Here is a 23,534-nt window from a genome sequence, read left to right on the forward strand (position 1 = left end):
AGTTCTTTAATGATAGTCTATTTCGCCAATGACCATTTAATTAATTGTGTGGCTAAGAACTGACAGAGCAATTAAATAAATAGTTACTCATTTTAAAATTTTAGACTTGCACACGTTTTTGCCAGATTGTTTAGCAATCAAACTAATTCGGCCTTAATAAGCCATTCTATAAAATCATTACGCTTGCCGAACTTGTTTTAATGTATCGCTTTTGTCACGAGATACGTAGGAGTTTAGTTCAGTTTTGAAGGTTAGATCTTTATTAAAAGGGCGACTCGTTGAATTATAATTGATGTTTTGTTCAGTTTGTTAAAATGTTCCACGCGCTCTTTAATATTTTAGCGTCAAAGGGAGCTCGCGCGAAATCGCTCGAGCCCATTTACGTTAACAAGTTGAATAAGATTGGAAATCAGCTCCTTGCACGTAATGCAGGCTCTTACTGAGTTCCCGGCGGAAGTCGGAAAAAACTGCCTCCATAGAGCCGCTGCTGGCAGGGCTACCGACATCTAGTTAAAAAGTTTTAGTGAAAATTGCGCCGTGGTTTTTGACTCGCTGTTTTCAAGATACCAGATATTTTTGAGTTATATTATTTTAAAACAATAATGGATCATGCCTGTAGCTCTAAAAATGTTTCTAAACGAAAGAAAACTAAAGGTGAGTAATATAATTTTGGTTTATCTATTGAAATTCCTTATTTCTCACCCTGCTATGGAGCCTGATTTTTCCGAGTTCCAGCGCGAACTCAGTAAAAGCCTCACGAGAAAACGGGCTATTGAGAAACGCCGAGATTTCGAATCTAGGGTACGTAGTTATATTATCTTTGATAAGACATAAATAGAGTTTATGCTAGCGCACGGCCAACTTTGATCACGCTCTGTTCGCGCTACAGCGAACAACCCATTCGTTGAAGTTTCTATGTTAACTTATACCTTCTTCAGACGAGGCTTGTTAATCCGGGCTTAGACTCCGTTTATTAAACCAAGGTTTATTTTTCTGTACTGAAATGGGTGATAAAAATAAACTTCGGTTAACCAAACTCAGTTTTATAATCCTCGTCTGTAAAGGGTATTATGAGCAAATGATATGTGTATGGTTTGAGCACCCCTAGCGGAATATTATTTTTAGAATAGTTTTTGCATTGAAGCCAATATTAAAACGAGTGTGGCGCTGGACTCCTACACATTTTAGTACAGTTTATAGGGGGAAATTTTTGCTCACGGAATTTCGACGAATGGGTTGGCCGCTGTAGCGCGAGAGATCAAAGTTGGCCGTGGCTAGCGTCTCTATCGGCTATCATAGTGAAACGTCACTTCTACGTCACGAGTGACGTGCTCGATTCATCTAAACAAGAGGGCACAATTTCCCGGTTACGTGGTTTCCGATTACGCAATCGTTTTGTGTCATACTTATATTACATATGATAAAAACGAAACAAAATGAATCTAAATAAACAAAGAAAAGAAAATGTTTTTATTCGAATAATAAAGAGGTTAAGCCAACCCCCATGAAACGGGAAGATTAAACTTGTAGGAGCGTTTTTAATAGGAATAATCGGTCACAAATTAAACAACGAAGTCTTTGATAAATTATTTATTTATAACGTTTCGTAAAATATTAATGCATAACAGTTTGGAGATATTAAATTGGCGGTAATTTATGTTTTCAAGTGTTTCATGCATCCCTCCTAATAAATTTAAATAAATTAATAAACTAAATATCAATTGAATTAAAAGAAATTATGATACATACCCCAAGAGCCTTCTCCATCTCGGTTTTCATCTGAAATGAATTATCTTTTAAAATTTCTTTTATATAGAAATATAGAAAAATATTAAAAAATTACCTGTTTACCATCCGTGCAGGCCTATAAAATTAATAAAATAAATATCATTTAGATAAGCGATCGTCCATAAATTACGTAACGCGATAATCATAATAATAATCAGCTAGGCTACTACCGAATGTATATCGGGCGCTTTTGGTTGCCGCCCAAAATTCCGATTCACCTCCCCCACCCTGCCACAACATTTATCGTTTTTGCACACGAGCGCCATCTAGGCGATCCAAATTATTTCATAATTAAATTAACAAAATATAATTATGCAATTTATTAAAAATAAATATATATAATATTAGATTTTTAATTTGTTTCATAAAAGTAAATTAATTTGTCAAATAACTTTCGGGATTAATAAAGCCCACTGGGATGGAGGACCACCTTGGAAACCAGTCGTCAAGCGACTTTTAAGGCCATTAATTCGGGTGGCCGGGTTACAATGCGTAGGAGGGTGGTAGATAACAGCACCCTACACTAACTATTTCCGTTTTGCTCGACAAGTTTTTGTAGAGTAAAGGGGAGAGGGTTTGTACAAGCGTTCCTTAATGTACTTATTTTTTTAGTTAATAATAGTGTTTCTAGTTATCTTTAAAATAGGTATAGTTACGTAATTTTGTATAGGTCCCTTATTTGAGGTTAAAAATAAGCTGAAAAATTAGTTTTTATAAATATTAAGCTCACCTTAGTCACATCTTTACTGGACTGCAAAGGAATTAAATAATTAAAAGTGGATCTTATAAATAACTATTTCTTTAATATTACCTCGTAGTCCTTGCATATTTTTTGAGCTTTTTCGGCGAATGGCATGGCTTTCTGTTCAATTATTAATTGTTTGTTCAATTAATCCCAATTTTAATTGTTGGTCAATTAATCCCAATTTTAATTGTTGGTCAATTAATCCCAATTTTAATTGTTGGTCAATTAATCCCAATTTTAATTGTTGGTCAATTAATCCCAATTTTAATTGTTGGTCAATTAATCCCAATTTTAATTGTTTGTTCAATTAACTCTAATTTAAACTATTTGCTCAATTAACCCTAATTTCAACAATTTTGAATTATTTAATTTACTGTACTGAAACTTAATATTCGGGTATTTTAATTGTTATAATTAGTGATTAATAACCGCGGTTTTATGATAGTAGCAATGTAAAATAGAAACGATTTTACGAAATACATTATGGATGTTTTTTATCTGTGACCTCACCAAACTTATGGATAATAGATAAAATAATATCAAAACGAGTGATAATAAGTGACCAAATTTAAAGGACAAAAATAACAACCTAAAAAATTAAAAATCGATAATCCATAATTTTCTCTGTCGGAAGAAGGCGACTTAGTTTATGCCAATTGTTTATTAAAAAAATAAATGAATGAAGAGTACTTTACCCCAATACAATCGGCGCTCATTTTCCCGGCAGCTTTCATGGCCATTTCTTTACCTACAAATGTTAATTCAAATAAAGTTTCAAAATAAAGATGCAAATTAAAGTATGAGTGTTACATACAAACTTAACTATTAAAATAACGAAATAACTAGAGTGTTTACAAAAATTTAGTTTAAGTTAGTCTTTGATTCAGAAAGTAGCTTTAAATTACAGTCAAAGTTATGTAACTGACTATTCGAAATCGATTATAAATTTGGAAATATCAAAGATTCTTATGGGTTTTATATACCTACAATCAGTGTACGGAGGTTGAAGACATGGTCAGCCCTTCGATCATAAATGTAAGCATAAACTATACTACCTCACACGTCAGACCTCAAATATAATTTTTTTTTTTATAAATTTTTTTTAAATAGAGCAATGTTGCTTGTGCGTGATCAAGTAACAGGTGGCCGGGTTACAATGCGTAGGAGGGTGGTGGCAAGCCCTTCATGCCACGCGAGCCAACAGCTCCCTACACTAACTATTACCGTTAACCTCAGCAAGTTTTTATGGGAAGGGGAAACCGAAGATCTCGGTGGAAATCCCCTTTAACCAGTGGGGAGAGAACTTACAAACTCTACGCAGAAGGAGTCGTTCCGGATTTTCACCTAGTGCCACTAGCTGGGATCGAACCCGGCTCCTCTTGCTGCGAGGCTAAAGTGCTAACCACTCAGCCACCCCACTTTTATGGTTAAAGATATGGAAGGCTGTCTTTGGTCCAAAAGTTAGGCACATATCACAAAATGAATTGTGTTGTTCAACCAAGACTGGGCTACGTAGGAATGAATTAATTTTGCCTTTGGTCTACATTAATATTAGACTAAATTAAAATCTAAATTAATATAACTCGCCGAACATAAAAATAAAGAAATCAGATGTATATTACATAACTTTTCTCTTTTCCACAAATTATACGTAAATTACAATATAAATTAATATAAGTAAAAAAAAACTTGTAGAGGTAATAGTTTGTGTAAGGTGCTGTTGGCTCGCGTGGCATCCAGGGCTTGCTACCACCTTCCTTCGCATTGTAACCAGGCCACCTGTTTAAAGGCATAATAAGTCGCTAGATGATTTGGGCCTAAGGTGGTGCCTTGGTTATTAGCCTAATCGTTTTTTTATTATTATTATTAATTTTAAGTCGCCCAAAATTGGTAGTCACATTAAACCTTAGCTCTCGCATTTTGGTCCACAAATTAGATCTAAATTAAGTAACGAGCTATAGAACGATCTCATGTAAGCCCAAATAAGATTTCAATAACGATTCAAGTTATGAAACCTTCCCTGTGGCCGACAAATCATAAACATTTTAGTATGAGCCATGGAATCCTCCCAATGGCTAAATATCGCTTTTTTGCCCTCATTACGGTATGAGGTATATAATGTTCTGTTTGGTCCACAAATTTTATGTTTATTACGGTATGAGTTATAGAATCTTCTGTTTGGTTAACAATTTATATGTTCTTTACCGTATGAACTTAAGAATCTTCTGTTTGTTCGACGAGTGATATTTAAATTACTCTATGAGCTATGGAAACCTATCTTTGACCCACAAATCATAAATAAATTTCGGTATGAGCTATAACATCCTCCAATTGGTCCACAAATCATAAATAAATTTTGGTATGAGCTATGGAATCATCCAATTGGCTATAGAATGCTCTATTCTGTCATCAAATTAGATATCCAATACTGTATGAGCTATAGAATGCGGTTTCGTTCACAAATTAGATATAAATTACGGTATGAGCTATGGAATCCTCACTTTAGCCCGCAAATTAGATGCAAATTAACAGGGTTGCCACAAAATTTTCAGATTCAAATTCCCTGACTATTCCCTGTTTTCCCTGACCATTTTAAGAGATTTTCCCTGACTTATTAAGGCCAAAATTTTTCTTTTATATTTCACTTTTATCAGAAGTTAATAAATTTAGATGGACTTATATTTCAGTTAAAAGGTTATTGTAATGTTGAAAAAATTAGCCAAACATTCAAGGAAATCATTAATAATCACAGAATTTGTTATAGATCTAGATTTAAATTACCTTCAAAAAGTGCCAAGATCAAATTGAATTCCCTGACTTTTCCCTGAATTTTTTCCAATTCTTAAAATTCCCTGACATTTCCCTGACTTTTTAGGCCCATTTTTAAATTCCCTGACTTTTCCCTGATTTCCCTGTTTTCCCTGACGTGTGGCAACCCTGATTAAGTTTTTTCTCGCCCAATGGTTTACAATTTGATGCTAAAATACGGTACAAGTAATTAAACTCACCCTTAGGTCCACAAATTGTTTCAACCATGTCTTTGTTGCATTCTCCGTCGTCGCCAGCGTATGCTGAGCAGAAACAGGCCACTGCTAAAATGAAAAGTACTGAACACTTCATTATTTTCGATTTAACCGATTCGATTTGTAAATTATACTGATTGAATTCGTTCTATTTATACCTTCCTTACATTTTGTTCCTACAAAAGAGTCCCAACTCAAATACACTGATTAAATAGGCAAAATAATTATCGTTGGTTGCACGATTCTAAAGTTATAGTTTTCTGTAGGCGTTACGTTTCGTATTGTTTTCAAAGTCGAATGTTTGTGGAACCGGTAAAGTAAACGTTATTCAGCCGCAGCTTGCAATTAAGTTTAATTCAATTAATGTTGGTTTTGATTGGCATGCTTGCTTAGGATGTAGCCGAAAATAAAAGAACTTTTTGTTACAATTAAATTTTCCTGGTTCTTACACGCCATTAAAATTGAATACTCCGTGGAATTTTCATTTTAATTTCAAAGTATTAGTAATATCAGAAAAACCGTTCGATCTACAGTATAGGATTTTATATTGACACAGTTTTTATTTTTGCGTTTACCTTTTTGTGAGGTACTAGAAAATTATTTATCTGATTAAATATGACCCATATTTTTTGTGATTCAATTGTTCAACTCAAAAAAAGTTGTATTTGCTGATCGTTTATAGCGAATTCTATAAAAAATACACATTTTTTTCAATAAACTGTTATTAGAACCGCCCATTGTTTGAGTCGAAACCATTTGAAGTTGAAAATGGTACAATTTTTATCTCTTATGAATTATAATTTTATATGGCCTATTTAAAATGTAAGCTATTTAATAGATTTTTGTAAATTTTTTAACCTGTTATACTAAATTTTAAACTACCTATTTAAGCAGTATATGCTGATTTTAAAAAAATCCAAAACATTCATAAAATACCCCTGTAATAGTTTTTGTAATTTATAAAATACCCCTGTAATTGTTTTTTTTTATTCATAAAATACCCTTGTTATAGTTTTTGTTATTCATAAAATACCCCTGTAATTGTTTTTTTTTATTCATAAAATACCCTTGTTATAGTTTTTGTTATTCATAAAATACCCATGTAATTGTTTTTGTTGTTCATAAAATATCATTGTTATAGTTTTTGTTATTCATAAAACGGCCTTGTAGTAATTTTTGTTATTCACAAAATATGTCCCTTGTAGTAGTTTTTGCTATTCATAGAAAACCCCTGTAATTGTTTTTGTTATTCATAAAATACCCTTGTTATAGTTTTGGTTATTCATAAAATACTCGTGTTATAGTTTTTGTTATTCATAAAATACCCTTGTTATAGTTTTTGTTATTCATAAAATACCCTTGTTATAGATTTTGTTATTCATAAAATACCCATGTTATAGTTTATGTTATTCATAAAATACCCTTGTAATAGTTTTTGTTATTCATAAAATTCCACTGTAATAGTTTTTGTTATTCATAAAATACCCCTGTATTATTATTTGTTATTCATTAAATACCCCTGTATTAGTTTTTGTTATTCGTAAAGTAACCCTGTAATAGTTCTTTCTATTCATAAAAAAATCTGTAATTGCTTTTGGTTTTTATATAAAACCCCTTTATAGTTTTAGTTAGAATGTCCGTGAAATTGTTAACTTGTGTAACCCATATCTTCTTCAAGTTAATTGTTGGTAGAGAGCCATTTATGGAATGACACAATCTTTCAAACCACCTAGCTAGTAGCTGATACTTTCTAAAGACTAATTTACGCTACACAAATTTATTGCAGAGCATTGTTTGTGAACACGGGTCCCAAAAACGGAGCTGCGTCTTATGAATGAATGAAATTCTATAAAGTTTTGGAAACAAGAAGGTGTTTGATTGCCAAGTTTTAAAGAATGACTGGTTTTTGGGAACGAGGCTTAGCTTTAAGTATTTAAGTCTAATAGGTTTGAACACATCTATCGACTGGACAAAACTAAATGATGATAGGAATATAAAAGACCTCTATTAATGTAATTTAACATATTTAGTTTAGTAGTAGATACATTTTTAAAGGATTAAAACTAATTTCCTTCGCCAACGCGAAATCACGACAATATTTCGTGAACGGGAATGCAACGCTTTTTGCGAATTTTAGTCGAAATCTGTTCTCATCAACAAAGTAGGCCTTTCATGAGCATCAGTTTGTAACTAAGTTAAAAAATCTATAGCCCTTTTGTTGAATAAAATTGGAAATAATTTAATAAAAATTAAAATAAGTAAAGCCCAATTCAGAATATCTCGGGTGGGAGGAGTTGAAAAAGACGTAGAATATCGATTGAATTGCGTTATTTACACATATTATAATAGCCGAATTCTCTAATAGGAATCAAAGGAATGTAATTACGTGTTTATGTGTACATGTAGGTAGATTTTTGGGTTAGGCATAAAGGACGTGAAATATTACACGAAATTTATTCTAAGTACTGCAAAACTACCTTCGGTGCAAAGAATGCTGCATGCCTTTTGAGAACTACTACTTAGAGAAGCAGGTGGTGGTCATACGTCCGCCACGTGTGAGCGATCTTCATTCCCCGATGGTTTAGTAGCAGTGCTGAGAACCTTTAAAAGCTAGGTTTTAGGGGTCTGACATTCGTTAAAATCAAGCACGCTCTAAAGCAAATTGATTTGAGAAATCTTGAAAACCACCTGAAAAACCCTAAATCTGAACGAAAATCAATATCTCGTAATCATCCTAAGAAACCAGAAAGCCACACGAAAATGTTGCTCTGAAATCTCAAAATCAGTTTCTGATTTCTGGAATAGTTTTGAGGTTCAAAATCCCGTACGCAAAATTAGCAAATGTAGGGCCCCTCGTGAAGACTACAAATTGTGTGACCCCTGTAGTCTTTCATAACTTTATTTTAATGTCTTTCATATTAAAACTAATTTTTAATTTTGGCGAATTAACGTTAAATTTAGAATTTTTTACAGTACTTTCATTGACTGTAGGCTATTTTTAATTTTTGTTTGGGTTAACCTATATCAATTTCAACAAAATGTGCCGTATTTCATAAAATATGTGGCCCTTTTGGTAATTACAAGTAAGCTATAGCTTACCTTAGCTTAGCTTTAACGCCTTAAAGGGGAAGTCAGCAATAACTCTAGAAATAAGACACTACCTAATTCTACAATAATTAAGACATTAGAACTCAGTTTTTTGCATAATTTTGTCAGAAACCGTAACTAGTCAATTATTGAAGATTTATATTCAAATTTATTTTTCATATTTAATTTTAAATATTTTACAAACTATAGTATTTGGTAACTGGTGGCCTTGAAAAAATCTTAAAGGCCTAGGTTTTCTTCTGGCTGTCCCCCTTTAAATTAGGCCAACATGTTCAGCGGTTGGCCTACCACCAGGGTATTTGTGCGCCACTAAATTAATTTAAAGGGCGACAGGCAGAAAAAAAACCTAGGCCTTTAACTAGTGGATCGATTTTTAAAAATAAAACTGCTCTCCATAGGTTGGACATAAATCTAGTTAACGATTAAAAATGGCACCGCTAGCCCAAGAAACTAATTTTATATTCAATTAAAACCGTATTTTTGTCGCTACGGTCTTGGTGACCGACTTTCATAAAAAATAGCAAAATTCAAATGTAACGCGCTAAAGTATCGTTTTATTCCGCGAGCTAATATTTCAGCGCGAGTACATTTTTTAACTTTAACAGTACAATGAGTTTAACTAAATCATGTGCAATTGAAATAAAAATATTTATCTGACAACACCATAGATATAGGAAACTTAAATAAAGGTCTAGATAAAATATTTCAAAGGGAGTGAATACAGAGGTGACAGCTAGCAGAAACGCGTAATTTCTGCAGGCTATCCTTATAAGGCGCTATCTATCGGTAAGAAAGCTCGTGCTATCGTCACGAGAGCCATTGTCTCCTGCTGAAAAATTATACTAAAAGTCACCAACAGATGGTGTCTAAAGACTACTAAAATGCTAAGAGAGCTCGCGCTCTTGGTCACGTGCCTTCCTCGGTGTCTGCTAGGTGTCAACTCCGTATTTTATGTTAGGCTTAGACACACCGAAATTTATCTAGACCTTTGTATACATTTCTTATATCTATGGACAACACCAACAAGAGACGTGTTTCAGCGCCATCTCTTATTTTTTCCCAGAAACACAAAACCACTTACTTCCGCCTTAACTGTCTGGAGTGGCCTTAAGGCATGTGACATTTCTAGCAGAAATAAATTACTGTTTGAATGTGTGAGTGTATTAACCGGAAATTTTTCTTGTTTGCCATGACTGATTCTAACGAAGATTTTGTTCCGTTTTGTATTCAGAAAAAAAAGGTCATATAATTATGTCAATGCTGCCTCCAAAAAATTGAGATTCATTACATATTGCCATATCAATTTGAGAAAGAAGCTGTAACTGATCAACGTTTAAATCAATGTGGTTGCCATAACGGTTATGTAGATTTTACTATACAGTAATAAATACGTATAGTATTTGTTCCCCAGATGGCTTCAATCAAAACTACACAATTTTGAAAAATAAACGATATTTTTCTGTAACCTCGTAAATCTCGTATTATTTGAATAAAAATGGACGGTTCTTTGTATATATTTATGTGGTTGCGTGTTAGCATGATTAAAGTTCCACCTAAGATGGTATTAACCACGTACCTTAGATTCGAACCTAGAACTTTCAATTTGACGGTTTCGTAACGGAGTGATTACCCACTTCCGGTACCCGATCTCCGAAAACTTGACCTTCATTGGTTGCTGTAGTGCATTATCTTTAAACTGTTTGCTTTCTGAGTTTAATAAATATATAAATCATCCATTAGTTTGAAACTACACCTACTAATGTAATTTTAATGATATTACGTTTCGTTTTAAAATGCTTAAAGAAATAAAAATTTGAGTTTCCTCTTATTAAAGAGAAAAAAAATGGTTTTTCAAATTTCCCGCCTTCACAAGCTAGTGAGATTAACTATAGGAGATAATCGACTTATCAGGATATTTTATAGTAAATAAGGCTGAGCTAAAACGGTACCCGAAGATGGGAATATTGAAATTTTTAAGATTTTTAATTTGAAAATTCTAACAACATACAATATAAATATAATAAAAACTTTAATTTTAATTTTAATAAAAGAACGATTTATGGTGGGCTGGCAGAGTGGTTAGCGCCTTCGCCTCGCAGCAGGAAAAGCTGGGTTAGATCCCGGCATGTGGAACTTAGTGAAAACTCGGAATTACTCCTGTTACGTAAATTTGTGAAATCTTTCCGCACTGGTTAAAGAAACATAGAACTACTCCTTCTGCGTTGAGTTTGCAAGTTCTCTTCACACTGGTTTAAGGGGTTGTCCCCCGAGTTCTTTGGTTCCTCCTTAACATAAAAACTTGTCGAGGGTAACAGTTGGTATAGGGAGCTGTGGGCTCCCGTGGTATGAAGGGCTTGCATTCGCAATTTCACCGAGCAACCGAAATTAAAAAGCCTTTAAATTCGCTACAGGACTTGTTCATAGTTAATTAGCCTAGCTGTTTATTATTAATATTAAATATTTAAAAACTAATTTATAAAATATTTTTTTAAAAACTAAGATAATTAACTAATTCTGATTCCCAAAAATTATTATTATTACATTCTTTTGATTAATGATTAATTTATTAAAATAAAATATTAAAATAATTAAGTAAAATACATCTTTCGAAAATACTCCTGCGTCAGGCACTGCCGTAAACGTATCGTTGTAAGGACATTTTTTTTCAAACAAATCTATTTAGTCAGTTTTGTTGAATTCCAAACCAAAATACGGGCTATAGCAATAGGTTATGTAGATTTAAAATCTAATATTCTAAGTGGTACCGCCCATTCTTAGCTGTTCGAAGTTATACAGCAGGTTTGGGTTACCTAAATATTTGCCACGCTGCCTTTGAGGAAATGCTTCTAGATACCACTCTTTTAATTTAATTATATACATTGAATTCAGAAAAGTTCGGCTAGAATGATAGTGGTTTCGCGACACAAATTCGAGTCGGCACATTCAGCCGTCAACTCTATCATTATACGGGTGGCGCCCTCTATCACAAGTACATTAGTATTATTAATTCCATTGTAATAGATATAGTTCCCGCCGCTAACAGCGGATGGTGCCACCGACAAATGATAGAGTTCTCAATTCTGAAAAATTTGTTTCGTGGAAAAGCAGATTGAAATTGTCATTCTAGCGGTACTTTTCGCAATTAAATGATTAGATAACCACAGAACTGGTTAGGATTGACTTCAAAATATTTCAAATAGATTAGCTGACTATAAATTTTTGATAAAGATACCCCATCACTGTTAAAATAAGTGAAAAACGAAACATCGTTAATTTTAAAAACCAAGACACAATAACGAATAAACTATTATTTATTTTTTAACATTTCTTAAACTATAAATTCGTAACAATTTAAAAACAATTTTTTCCGCGTTACTCTTTCGTCATCTCTTTCACGCAGTCCTCCTATTTCATTCGCAAAAAGAAACAATTAATATGAAGCTATTTAGATATAATCATTTCACCAAGAAGATAAATTAAAGCACTTACTCCAACAGCCTTGGACAATTTTTCCCACCACTAAAACGTATTTCAATTAACATACAACTTGTACTTTTGTTACAAAATAAAAACAAAAACAATTACCTGTTTACCAGTATCGCAAGCCTGTAGCGCATAACGAAATAAATATCAAATTACAGGTTCAAAAACTTTTCATTTGGAACCATAAACTGATTTATAATCAACTTACCTTTTTGAAGTCCTTGTCAGACTGTGGGCAAACAAAAATTGTATAGGAAAACTTCAAAATTGCTTAAAATTATAAAATTTAACATACGTCGTAATTGGTGCATATTTGCATGCCTTCGGTAGCGTGGGGCATCGCTTTCTGTTGATTTAATATTATTTGATTAAAAGTTATTAAATAAGCTTTTAATTTTGTATTTACAATAATAAATTATTTTTCACATATCTTCTACTTAAATGCTTCAATTTCAATAATTAATTTAAATAATTAATAAGGAACTACTTAGTTAGCTCTAGGACACGATATAGTTTTGGCCTGTTATTCTCTTAAAAATCACCAAACTATTTTAGCACTGTATGTATATTTCATTTATTTATAGAACATGAGATATTTCATGTAAATGATAAATCAAGCTCTACTAGAACGTGAAAAACATATTTTAAAGTTTCCTTTTTCCTTAACCAATTTTAATAACGTCGTTATTAATTTAAATTAATTTTGAAATATTAATTCAGTATTAATTTATTTTAAAAATTTATTTATTGAATATTTAAAAAAATATTTTCATGTAAATAAATTATAAAATAATTCGAAAAATGAACATGAAAATGATTATTTGGTTGATCAATATTTACCTGAATACATTCTGCTTTTATATTTGCCGCTTTTTCCATGGCCTTTTTCTTTGCTAAATATTCAAGGAAAAACATACTTAGAAATATTTCTTAAGTATTTGGAATTTTATGAAACACAATTTATTTTCACTAGAATATTAAATAATCAGCCAAAAACGCCAATTTCTAAAGAGGAATATTTTAATTGCAATAATAATTATAATAATAATCAGCTAATAAGAATGTATTTATTTATACTCAGGGAGAATGAATATGTCGAAATTATTTTTAGCGTTTCTCCAATTCCACCGGTTGGGGGCCCCGGTATGATCCTCCGCTTTAATAAAATCAAATAATACTGCATTCGTATTGGTTCTTAAAAATTACGTTTTTCGACGCGATTAACCCTGCTGCGAGGACGCAAAAAATAAGACCACCTCCTTACCCCCCCCCCCCCCTTAGCGTGACGGGGCTAGGGCCTCAACGTGTCCGTGGATAGTCTCGACATATTCATTCTCTCTGAGTATAAATAAATAGTTTCTTGCTAATACCCAAGGAGGCACCACCTAAAAACATTAGTTCAGGTGGCCGGGTTACAGTGAGTAAGCAAGCCCTCCATGCCACGCGAGCCAACAGCTCCCTACACTAACTATTACCGTTAACCTCAACAAGTTTTTATGGAAGGGGGAACCGAAGATCTCGGGGGAAAACCTATTACACCAGTATGGAAAGAACTTGCAAACTCAACACTGAAGGAGTTGTTCCGAGTTTTCGCCCAGTACCACAAGCTGGGATCGAACCCGGCTCGTCTTGCTGCGAGGCGAAAGTGCTAACCACTTGTTGTTCAGCCTAAAAAATCTTGTTTACCGTTTCATTTAACATAGCGGCCAATGCTGAAAGATACTTAGCAAATGAAAATCCAACAGCTAACAAATTTTCTCGCGTTGGCCGTTAGGAGTTTTTTATATATTTGAAAAGGTTTATTAAAAGTTGAAGAATTGAAATCGAAAAACCGTCTCCACGCCGTTAAGCTTGTTTTAAAAGTATTGTTGGCCAATTTTCTGCTACCATCTGGTGTGATAAATATAAAATTCGGTGTTCCACCATGAACATAGAAGATTGTACTCCCTTTATGGTTACCTAAAAAATAGTTGTTCAAATCCATACGTCTAGGTATTCTCTCTACGCGGCTTAAGGTCGAACTTAACCTCCCATTCGTTTAATACCTTCGAGAATTTTAAGTCGCTCAAAATTAAAATTTGATATGCTTTTTCTGACAACCAAATTTTATAATACTAGTCATATGTGTGTTTGTATTTGAGAAGAGAAGAAACTTGTTTAAATTTACACATATTTCAAAAAAACTGCCTTTGATGGCCAGGGTCTAAAATAAACGCCTGTTTTTTTAACTATAAATTAAAAATGTGTAAATTAACACAAGTTTTTCCATTTTCAAAAGCAAACTTATATCTACAGGGAGCGTCAAATGACTTCGACTCACTTTCTTCGCTGCACATTTTCTTAACGATGGCTTCGTCGCATTTTCCGTCATATTGAGCGTACGCGGAGTAAGCGCAGACCAGGACGACGACGCAAATTAAAAATGACTTCATGGCTTCTGATTTGGCGTAGGAATTGCAATACGTCTCTGTCTTAGGTGATAGAGTCTATTTATACCATCTTGAAAATGTAATTAATTATCGTTTCTCTTGCGCCGGAATACGCTGAATAAATAACTTAAATTAATCGTCGTTACACACGAGACGCGAGATCATTTTTTGTTCGAAAATAAAAAGGCTTCTGGAAGGTACTGATATGAAAGTATCGGTCCTCATTTAAATTAACCAATGTTGATACACGCTCATTTTGCATTTACACAGCGTCGATAAAATTAATTAAATATGCGTTTGTTTAAATCAAATTGCCTCTTGTTTGGTGCTTTAAAGAATATTACAAACTATGTTAAACCTATTGCATTAACTTAACTACGACTCTACCTTCAACGGCGCTATCAAGGTGATCCTTATTTATTCCTGAAATTATTTAACTGATTAAATACGACCTCATTCCCTAATGGTTTTTTTCTATTTTCGAATGTGTTATTGCGGTTGTGAAGGACGTTTTTCAGTCATCTATATGACTTTAAGTTAGTGGGTCACACCATTATCTCATAAGCCGCCATCTTTCGCTAATTAATCGCGAACCATTTTAGAAAAATTAGAAATTCGTGTCGAAATGTCTTCGTAAATAAGTTTATTCCACAAATTAGTGTTTCTACCGTGTTAATGTTTCTTGTTCTTCCTGTAATTTTGATAAAAATTATAATTAAGCGTTGGAATCGCCAACGTAAATTTGAATTTTAAAGACCGAGTGAAAAACTAAACTTAAACTGAAATATTATATTTTTATTCTCAGATATTTTTATATTTTTATTTTATGGAAACACATATACTTTTAAAATAACAATTTAACTTCAAAAAAAAAATTCATATCAATTTTAAACAAAATTGGTTATTTTATAGCTATCAACCTTCCAATTTTTTCAGGCATTGTTTCTGAAAGGTGAAAATTATTAAGTTAATATGTTGTTATGTAATGTTCCTTATTATTAAACTCAAATTCTTACTCCTAAGGCTGCCTTTAGATCAACCACCAACTAAATTAAAAATACGAATAAAAATTTACAAATTTAATTAATTTTATTTACAGTTTTAAAATATTAAAAAACAAATAATTACTTGGTCATTGGTCTCGCAGGCCTGGGACGTTGTTAATTAAAATAAATATAGTTACTATTCCATATTAAATTTATTCATTCATTGTAAAATAGAAACTTACCTTTTTCCAATCGGACTATATTTAAAAATATAAATAACTCTATTAAACTTACTACTTATATAATTTCAGTTAAAGTAATTTAATTTACCCTGTACGTAGTGCAAATGGATTGGGCTTTTTCAACGAAAGGCATCACTTTCTGTTAACCGAACTCATAATTTATTTAAATTAATTTATTACAAAAATAGTAATATTCACGGTTAATAATTACCTCTGTACAGTCTGGACCTATTTTATCGACTGCTTTCGCTAGGATTTCCACACCTTAAATTAGTTCATTAATCTTACTTATTAACAGTCATAACAAAATAACTAAACCGTTATTTTATATCATATTTTTATGTTTCTCAAGTTTTAATGAATAAAATGTATTTAATAATTATAATTTATTAGATAATTAACATCTCCTACTACTTACCTTCTGGTCCGCACATTTCTTTAAGATTATTTTTAGTGCATTTCGGCACTTGCGCTGTAAGCAAATAGAAACATGCCGTTAGCATAACACAAATAACTAAGATCTTCATATTGCACCATTTCAAATTTTTACGATATCCATTCCAAGCCCTTTTATACCATTTCAACTTTTGAGTGTGACATATTAGATTTCGCCCATCAAAACAACTCGGTTTAAACAAACATTTTTTAACTTTCGATGTCCATTCCAAACTTGTGGATGTTACAATTTATATTATTTCAAATTTGGTTATTTTTCGACAGAACAATAGATGAATAAAGGTAGGATTTTAACTGTTTAGATTTCTCATTAAATAGAACGACAAGAAATTATTTAATGTAAAAGAAAATAAATTCATTGATTTCTGATTGAATCTGATATTGTTTATTCAACCCCTGTGTTGAAGTATTACATTGTATTTCACATCAAATATCATACATTTTAATTTTAAAATGTTTTTGAAGGGTATTGCTACGAGCCTACGATAGAAAGATATGCTTATGGTCGTTCAAATTCTTTCTCAAAATTTCCATTGAAATAATTCGTTTTAATCCTTAAGAATATTAGCAAAGGTTTATACAAGAAAAGTGCTGATCTACACCATAAAAATAAATAATATTTTCAGTTTTTAATGGTCATGATTTTTGCGCCAGCCCAAGTAAAAATTTGTCGCGTGGATTTCTTTGCGTAACGATAAAATTGTAGAAATTTGAACTAAATACACGCGAGCCGCTTGTGCCATGAAATTCCACTTGACGTATATTATAACTAATTATTGCTACTTTTTTTTCAAAATGTTTAATAACTGTTCATTATTCGGTCAAATATAGACGTTTCTCTGATTTTGAAAATAAAAAGTATTGTCGTTAAACCATCTGACATAAAGCTTAGAAGTGGTCCCAAAAACTATAGCTGATTAGACTTATCTTATTAGTAAAAGTTTCTGATAGTAATAGGACCGATGAAATTATTAAGAAATATCACAGTATTTCGGCAGAATATGCCTTTAAGGAGGTTACAAAATTGATACTTTTAGGCATATTGTGCCGAAGTACTGCGTTTTTTAGTATTAAATTGTACGGTCCTGTTACCATTTATTTACTTCATTCATAATTCAATGAAAGCATGTAGCTCTTTCTCGTTAAACGGAATAAATCCACTTTAAAATATAAATATTTTAAATCTAAAAAAATGCCTTTTTTTTTGGACAACTTTTGATCATCCCTTTAAAAACGATAAGAAGCATGAAAAACCAATAAGAAATATGGTCGTTAAAAATTTTAGAAATTGCAAAATAAATTTTCTCTTTAGAACAGTATAGATGTCTGATTGATCTTTAACATAGTTAAGTCTTCCTAAGTTTCCTCATTATGCGTATGCCGCTATCTTAGAAAATGGTGACCAATATTTACAGAACGCCAGTAACTTCTGTGCATTTGCTTAAACGATATCTTAATGTTAAAAGATACATACCAATTATTATCTTTATAAACAGGCTGGAAAATACTCCGCTAAGAAAAATAAGAAGTTCACGAGTTTGGAATTCACACGTTTTGGTTTCTTTACATCTTAGGGATATAAAGTTGATATAAAATTATTTTTTGGGTAGATTATATACTTTTTCAAGAATGCGTCATTCGCGTGAATGATACTTCGTTGAACACGACAATTTCGTACCTTTTCAAAAAATGCCCCATATGGGGGATTGGGTTGTCGACCTTTGTTTGTGTTGGTTTGAAGGTGGATAAAGTATACACGGTGTCCCAAAATCCCAAACCCTCAAGCGTATTGTTCTGATTGAGCTAGGGCGAAAGACGTGTACTATTAGTTTTGGTAAACTAATTATTTAGCGAAGAGATAACAAATGGATCTAAGAAGCTTAGCCGCTGTAATAAAACGTTGAATATTTCGAGCATAATGGTCCAAAATTCATTTTTACCCGTTCGCTGTTTTGAAATTACTGGTTAATTATACCATTTGTCCATTGGATTGAACGCTATGAGCAAAAGGAACAAGATGGGCAACCCAAAATATACTTAAACCCCTTTATTATTTATCAAAGTCGTGGTCGTTAGCACTGGTTTTGATTTAGCTACTTCATCACGAACACGTTATGCTATGACGTCGCTCGTAAAAGCTTCCTTATACCCTTTTCAGATAAAGCTCGTATTCGCCTATGTATAAAAAGGTGGTTAAAAACATTGACCCACCCTGCAAAAATAGAATCCACCCAAAACCCATTCGGTTAAAAATTGCAAGGTCCTTTAAACAAAAACGTCACGTCCTATATTACTCTAGGCCATAAAAGTAGTGAAATCAAATAACGGGCAAGATCTGTAATTACATTCCCATAAACGTCATAAAGTGGACTTATTTATCGACAAGTGATGTGCTCTGAAGTAATATGCTAGACCTTGCGCGTCCTACACTGTAAGTGTTTTACTGAGTTAAAATCCTTGGTACAACCATAAAACATTTCAAAGAGAATGGCTATAGAATCGCAGTGTATTAAATATATTGTTTAGATCGAAATATATTATCGTCTTTGTTTAAATTTACTCTTTTACCTTAAAACCATAATTAAATAAAGCAGACAAAATGTTGACTACAGTAATTACGTCACTGCAGTCAACAACTTGTCTGCTTTCAGTAATTTGCCAGTTTCAACAGAGTAAATCTAAACAGAGTAGATAATATATTTCGATCTAAACAATTTATGCTCCTATAAATAAAATAAACAAGCCGGGCCACGTTTTGCGAGAACGAAAGAAAACTTTAAAGTCGGGAGGTTGAAATGGTCCCGTGATTAGGTAATGCTGCCATCTACATCGTTTTTAGGAACTAATTCTTAATATTTATGCTTGCCTTTCGTCCGCTACGTTGTAAATTTTATGATTTGTTCACTCTTTATACATTCTTAAGAAAATGTTTTATCTTAAATTGACATTTTTCTTTAATTAACTTGGTAAATTATATAACTGATATTGTATCATTAGAATCGTTACAGCTAATAGAAGAAAACTTGTCTCGGTCATCGAGCCGAAAATACGTTCTAGCGCATGAGCGAGAGATAGCATTTTCAGCCAATAGTGTGTTTCTTTATTTCCCAGAATGCTTTGCGAACATCCCAAGAGCCACTGAAAATTTTCAAACCAATTTATTTAACGGTGTATTTGTTACAATGCGATTCTAATATTAGCGTTCTCTTTGAAATGTTTTATGGTTGTACAAAGGATTTTAACTCAGTAAAACACTTAGGACGCGCAAGGTCTAGCATATTACTTCAGAGCACATCACTTGTCGATAAATAAGTCCACTTTATGACGTTTATGGGAATGCAATTACAGATCTTGCCCGTTATTTGATTTCACTACTTTTATGGCCTAGAGTAATATAGGACGTGACGTTTTTGTTTAAAGGACCTTGCAATTTTTAAGAGAATGGTTTTTGGGTGGATTTTACGCCTTCTTGTTTATAACAATAGAAGTGAAGTTATTATAATACATTTAATCGTAACAAAGCGGAAAGCAGAGAGGCAATGCGGCCTCAGTACTAAACACTTTCCCTCCGGGCGCCTCCCTAGGTGATTGTTTGTACTCCCTGCCCTAAGTGCTCGTGTGGGTGTTTTTTTTTATTATTATTATTTTTGTACCGTATAATTTAAAGTATTAAAGTTCTTTATCCGTTTCGCCGAAAAAAAAAACTTTTACCTATTTGGAATATTGAGAACTGCCTAGCTCTTTCGCCAACATTGTATACGTTTAGATATTGTTTACTTTAATTTCTTGAAAACGTGACGTCATTATGCTCTTTAATTCATTTTTTAATGTTAATAAATAGGCTTGTACGATTGTTATTAAACTTAACACGTTTTGTAGTGTGTTTATTACTCATTGGCATGGTTTGCCGCCCTCTGGTGGCACACTTCCCACTAGGGATGCAACGGTTCCACTTTTTTGGACTATCTCGGTTTCGGATCCGGTTCTGGTTCTTAAATTTTTGCTTTATCGGTTCCGGTTCCAGTTCTTAAAATTTTAATTTATCGGTTCCGGTTTCGGTTCCTGTTCTCAAAATTTAGAACCAATCGGTTCCGGTTCCTAAACGGTTCCTATACGGTTCCAGTGTGTTAAGTATTAATTAATGTTAAATACACAAGCAATGCTAATGAAGTTAAAGATAAATAAAATCCACCACAATTATTTATTTAGAATATAAAATTTGTTTTTGATAAATAATATTTCAAAAATAGTAGCTTTCTCAGTGACGTAGCTATGGGTTCAAGATCCTCCCGCGAAACTGTTTTTAGGGTCCCTTATAATCATTAAGGCCGAGTCGCGACTATTGCCATCTAGAGTTAGGGCTAACATGTATCGCCTTCTACAATTAGATTTAACACGTACTTATATGTTAAATGTATAAAACGGTTAAAAATGGCTTTAAGCCCTAAGTGAAACGATTGAGATAAATCACGGCAATCAGCGTCTGGAGCATTAAAAACAAAGGTTCTGGTAGAACTTGGAAGTCTGGAGTTCAGACTCCCAAGTACAACCAGAATCGCGATCTAGATGACTTAATGTAAAATAATTAAAAAGAATTATTGCTTCTATTCTCTCGTAGGGAACTCACGTAAGCGCGTTATTTGTTTATTCAATAAAGTAGGGTAAAAATGAAATCTTCTGTTTGAAAATTATCACGGTTTCATCGTTTCAAGATGGACGGGAGGGATGATGTACTTTCAAGTTTTGGGGGGACATTGCCTTCCCTTCCGATCCTCATATCAGGGGCGTAGGAAAGTTTTAGAAGTTGGAGGGGCCAAAGGGAGCTTAGCCCCCGATGCAAAGTGAGTAATAGGTCGCGAATGTCATTTAGGCATTAACAGTAACAACAGTTATCATATGAAGTGTTTTTGGTCTTTAGAGTCGTTTATGAATTTAAGATATACAAATCCACAATAATAAAATGAGAATGCATGTGTTACTGTTTGAATACTATGTAAATTGGCCGGAAGAGACACAGTTGAGCTTCTATAAGCTTTATAAGCTTTTAAATTGAAAATTTGAGCTCTTAAAGATTTCAACTGACCAAAAAATTGAAGGGGCAATAACATTAGTTCCCCCTCCCAGCAGAATTCTAGGGAGGGGCATTGCCCCCCTGGTTCCTACGCCCCTGCCTCATTTCGTTAAAAAATATAAAGACGGGATTTCTATGACTCGTTTGGATTTCAGTTGAGTATATCATTCTAAATGGAGTCCATATTATTTCGTTAAATAAGCATTGTCATTTGTGAAATGTAAGAAAATACATAAGTTGAAATTTCAGATTTTCTAGACAAAATGTACCCAGGCTAGCGATTACATTATGCAAACGAATTAGCCTTACCTACAAAACTTTAGATTCAGAAACACAACTTAGTTATTAATTTACAAGGTTTAATGATCTGCTATAAAACACGTATCTCGATACTTTTCAAACTTCAGTGTGTTACTTTCATTATGTACGTTGTTTGGATATTTATGCGATGGTTATTGTGGTTGCATTTATAACGTTTTGTTGAAACATAAAGAAATATTTGAAGCAAGTAAAACATTAACTTGCCGCGCTAAATAATTGCTCGGGAGGAACACTAGTAGCAGTAGATGACAAATATGTTTTGTGATCTTTGCTACATTTGTGAAATTGTGTCGAGTTTTCCGACTGAAGGAAATAAAACAAACTATCGCGGATTTCCGGATCATGCTAGTTTTTAAACAATTATTTGGAGGATGAGCCCATTTTCAATTGAGAATACGTAGAGTTATCACATAGAGTTATCTGAGATAGGATATGAAGAAATAGTAGTAAATTAGGAAGTTTAATTACTAAATTTCAACATGCGCTAAATGTTGGTTCCGGTTCCGGTGTCGGTTATCATTTTTTTTACAAATATCGGTTCCGGTTCTGGATACGGTTATCAAATTTTTATATTATCATTTCTGGTTTCGGTTCCGGTTCCTAGAAGTTTCTCGGTTCTTCTCGGTTTCGGTTATCCGTTGCATCCCTACTGCCCACCCTGACACTGGCGAGACACTTTGAACTCACTGCACCTCTTTCACTTAGAAACAACCTATAAATCAGTAGCATTCGAATGTTTAATCTATTTCTGTAATGATATTGCATAAACGTCATAAACTGGACTTATTTATCGACAAGCCCTATGGCGGACAACCACCTCCCTGACACTCGCAATTCTATTGTTGTCGAACGCAGCGCCCTTTTTTTCCTTCAATCCACCTTTAAATATGTTGCATACATAGTTTTCAAGTATATCGGTCATAGCGGGCATTTTAACCTTTAAGACTATTTTTTCGAACCCAGCGGCACGTTTTCACCTAGAATCAACCCTCAAACCTTTTGCATGAATTTTTTTTAAATTGCTGGTCGTTCCGATTTAGTACTTCTTATGTATTTATTACTCCATCTTTTCGTTACCGACTCGCTAAAATGTACATTTGTCGCCGTAGCTCAAGAACTATACGAGATATGAACTTCGCCTTTGGAACGACACAATGGGAGCTTAATTTGAAACTGTGTACCAAATTTCATTTAAATCGGTTCAGTAGTTTTTGCTGTAGAGTGGTCTGCGAGGAGAAGATGGAAGAAAAAGAAGAAGAAAAATCAGCCTTGCTTTGCCCCATTACTTCGAAACGTCGCCTCAACCCTGTTCGATGGAATTCGTATATGTTTGTTGCGTTCTTGAAACCTTTCAAACGATACATCACTTGTTTTGATACGACCTATAGTTTTTGAGATACGAGGGGGTAAAATCGGCTTCATTCTGACTGGAGATAAGAAAAGTGCTCGGGTAGGTGCTCTACTCTATACCCGGACCTTGCAGAGGGATTACCGTCCCTTTTGATAAGGTCGTATTCCCCATGTTTCATTTCTTCTACACACGCAATGGTATCGGCCATTTCCTAAAAGCCGTTACTAGTGGTTCTTTCCAAGAATTGACAAATGTATTAACCCAGTGTCGAGGAACAGTCAAATACTTTTCTTAATTTATATTATTTTAATTAACTGAATTATTTCACAAAATTGTACAGGTCTACTCTATACCCGGACCTTGCATAGGGACTACCGTCCCTTTTGATTAATATAAAGAGCAATTTCCGGTTTTTGGGTTTCAGTTTAAAATCTCTGTGTCTCAGACTACTGTACGTGTAAGGAAATGGCGGATTCTTATTCGTCTTTTATACATAGAAAATTTTGCTAGTTGGGTCAGCGTTTTTACCCG

The 23,534-nt window shown here is 33.2% G+C and overlaps 2 protein-coding genes and 1 long non-coding RNA gene across 3 annotated transcripts; all 3 read right to left on the reverse strand.

The window, feature by feature from the left end:
- Positions 1-1,601: 1,601 nt before the first annotated feature.
- On the reverse strand, positions 1,602-5,659 carry LOC149962019 (uncharacterized). The gene is made up of 7 exons (XM_090174274.1): positions 5,542-5,659; positions 3,229-3,281; positions 2,600-2,650; positions 2,519-2,539; positions 1,844-1,864; positions 1,750-1,779; positions 1,602-1,684 (listed from the first exon to the last, which is right to left on the reverse strand). Exons 1-7 carry the CDS (start codon positions 5,651-5,653, stop codon positions 1,655-1,657), a joined length of 318 nt encoding a protein of 105 aa, XP_090030400.1. The 5' UTR covers positions 5,654-5,659; the 3' UTR covers positions 1,602-1,654.
- A 6,328-nt stretch (positions 5,660-11,987) lies between these two features.
- Positions 11,988-14,588, reverse strand: LOC149962020 (uncharacterized). Its single transcript, XM_090174283.1, has 7 exons — positions 14,468-14,588; positions 12,988-13,040; positions 12,443-12,493; positions 12,356-12,376; positions 12,250-12,270; positions 12,154-12,183; positions 11,988-12,069 (listed from the first exon to the last, which is right to left on the reverse strand). Exons 1-7 carry the CDS (start codon positions 14,577-14,579, stop codon positions 12,037-12,039), a joined length of 321 nt encoding a protein of 106 aa, XP_090030409.1. The 5' UTR covers positions 14,580-14,588; the 3' UTR covers positions 11,988-12,036.
- A 903-nt stretch (positions 14,589-15,491) lies between these two features.
- LOC149962021 (uncharacterized) lies at positions 15,492-16,331 on the reverse strand. The gene is made up of 6 exons (XR_016478086.1): positions 16,223-16,331; positions 16,016-16,068; positions 15,893-15,943; positions 15,805-15,819; positions 15,593-15,622; positions 15,492-15,521 (listed from the first exon to the last, which is right to left on the reverse strand). It is a non-coding gene; the product is annotated as an uncharacterized LOC149962021 (long non-coding RNA).
- Between the last annotated feature and the right edge of the window lie 7,203 nt (positions 16,332-23,534).

The sequence above is a fragment of the Leiobunum rupestre genome, chromosome 1, assembly GCF_980474605.1.
Source record: "Leiobunum rupestre chromosome 1, qqLeiRupe1.1.hap1, whole genome shotgun sequence".
In the NCBI taxonomy this organism is placed as follows: Eukaryota; Metazoa; Arthropoda; class Arachnida; order Opiliones; family Sclerosomatidae; genus Leiobunum; species Leiobunum rupestre.

Coding starts and splice junctions, on each gene's coding strand:
- LOC149962020 (XM_090174283.1), bottom strand. CDS start 14,579: ATGAAGTCATTTTTAATTTGCGTCGTCGTCCTGGTCTGCGCTTACTCC. Junction 12,494..12,987: donor TAAAAGCAGAATGTATTCAG/GTAAATATTGAT, acceptor TTAAATCAACAG/AAAGCGATGCCCCACGCTAC. Junction 12,184..12,249: donor CTTGCGATACTGGTAAACAG/GTAATTGTTTTT, acceptor AATACGTTTTAG/TGGTGGGAAAAATTGTCCAA.
- LOC149962019 (XM_090174274.1), bottom strand. CDS start 5,653: ATGAAGTGTTCAGTACTTTTCATTTTAGCAGTGGCCTGTTTCTGCTCA. Junction 2,540..2,599: donor AAATATGCAAGGACTACGAG/GTAATATTAAAG, acceptor ATTCCTTTGCAG/TCCAGTAAAGATGTGACTAA. Junction 1,865..2,518: donor CCAGTAAAGATGTGACTAAG/GTGAGCTTAATA, acceptor TTAATTTTATAG/GCCTGCACGGATGGTAAACA.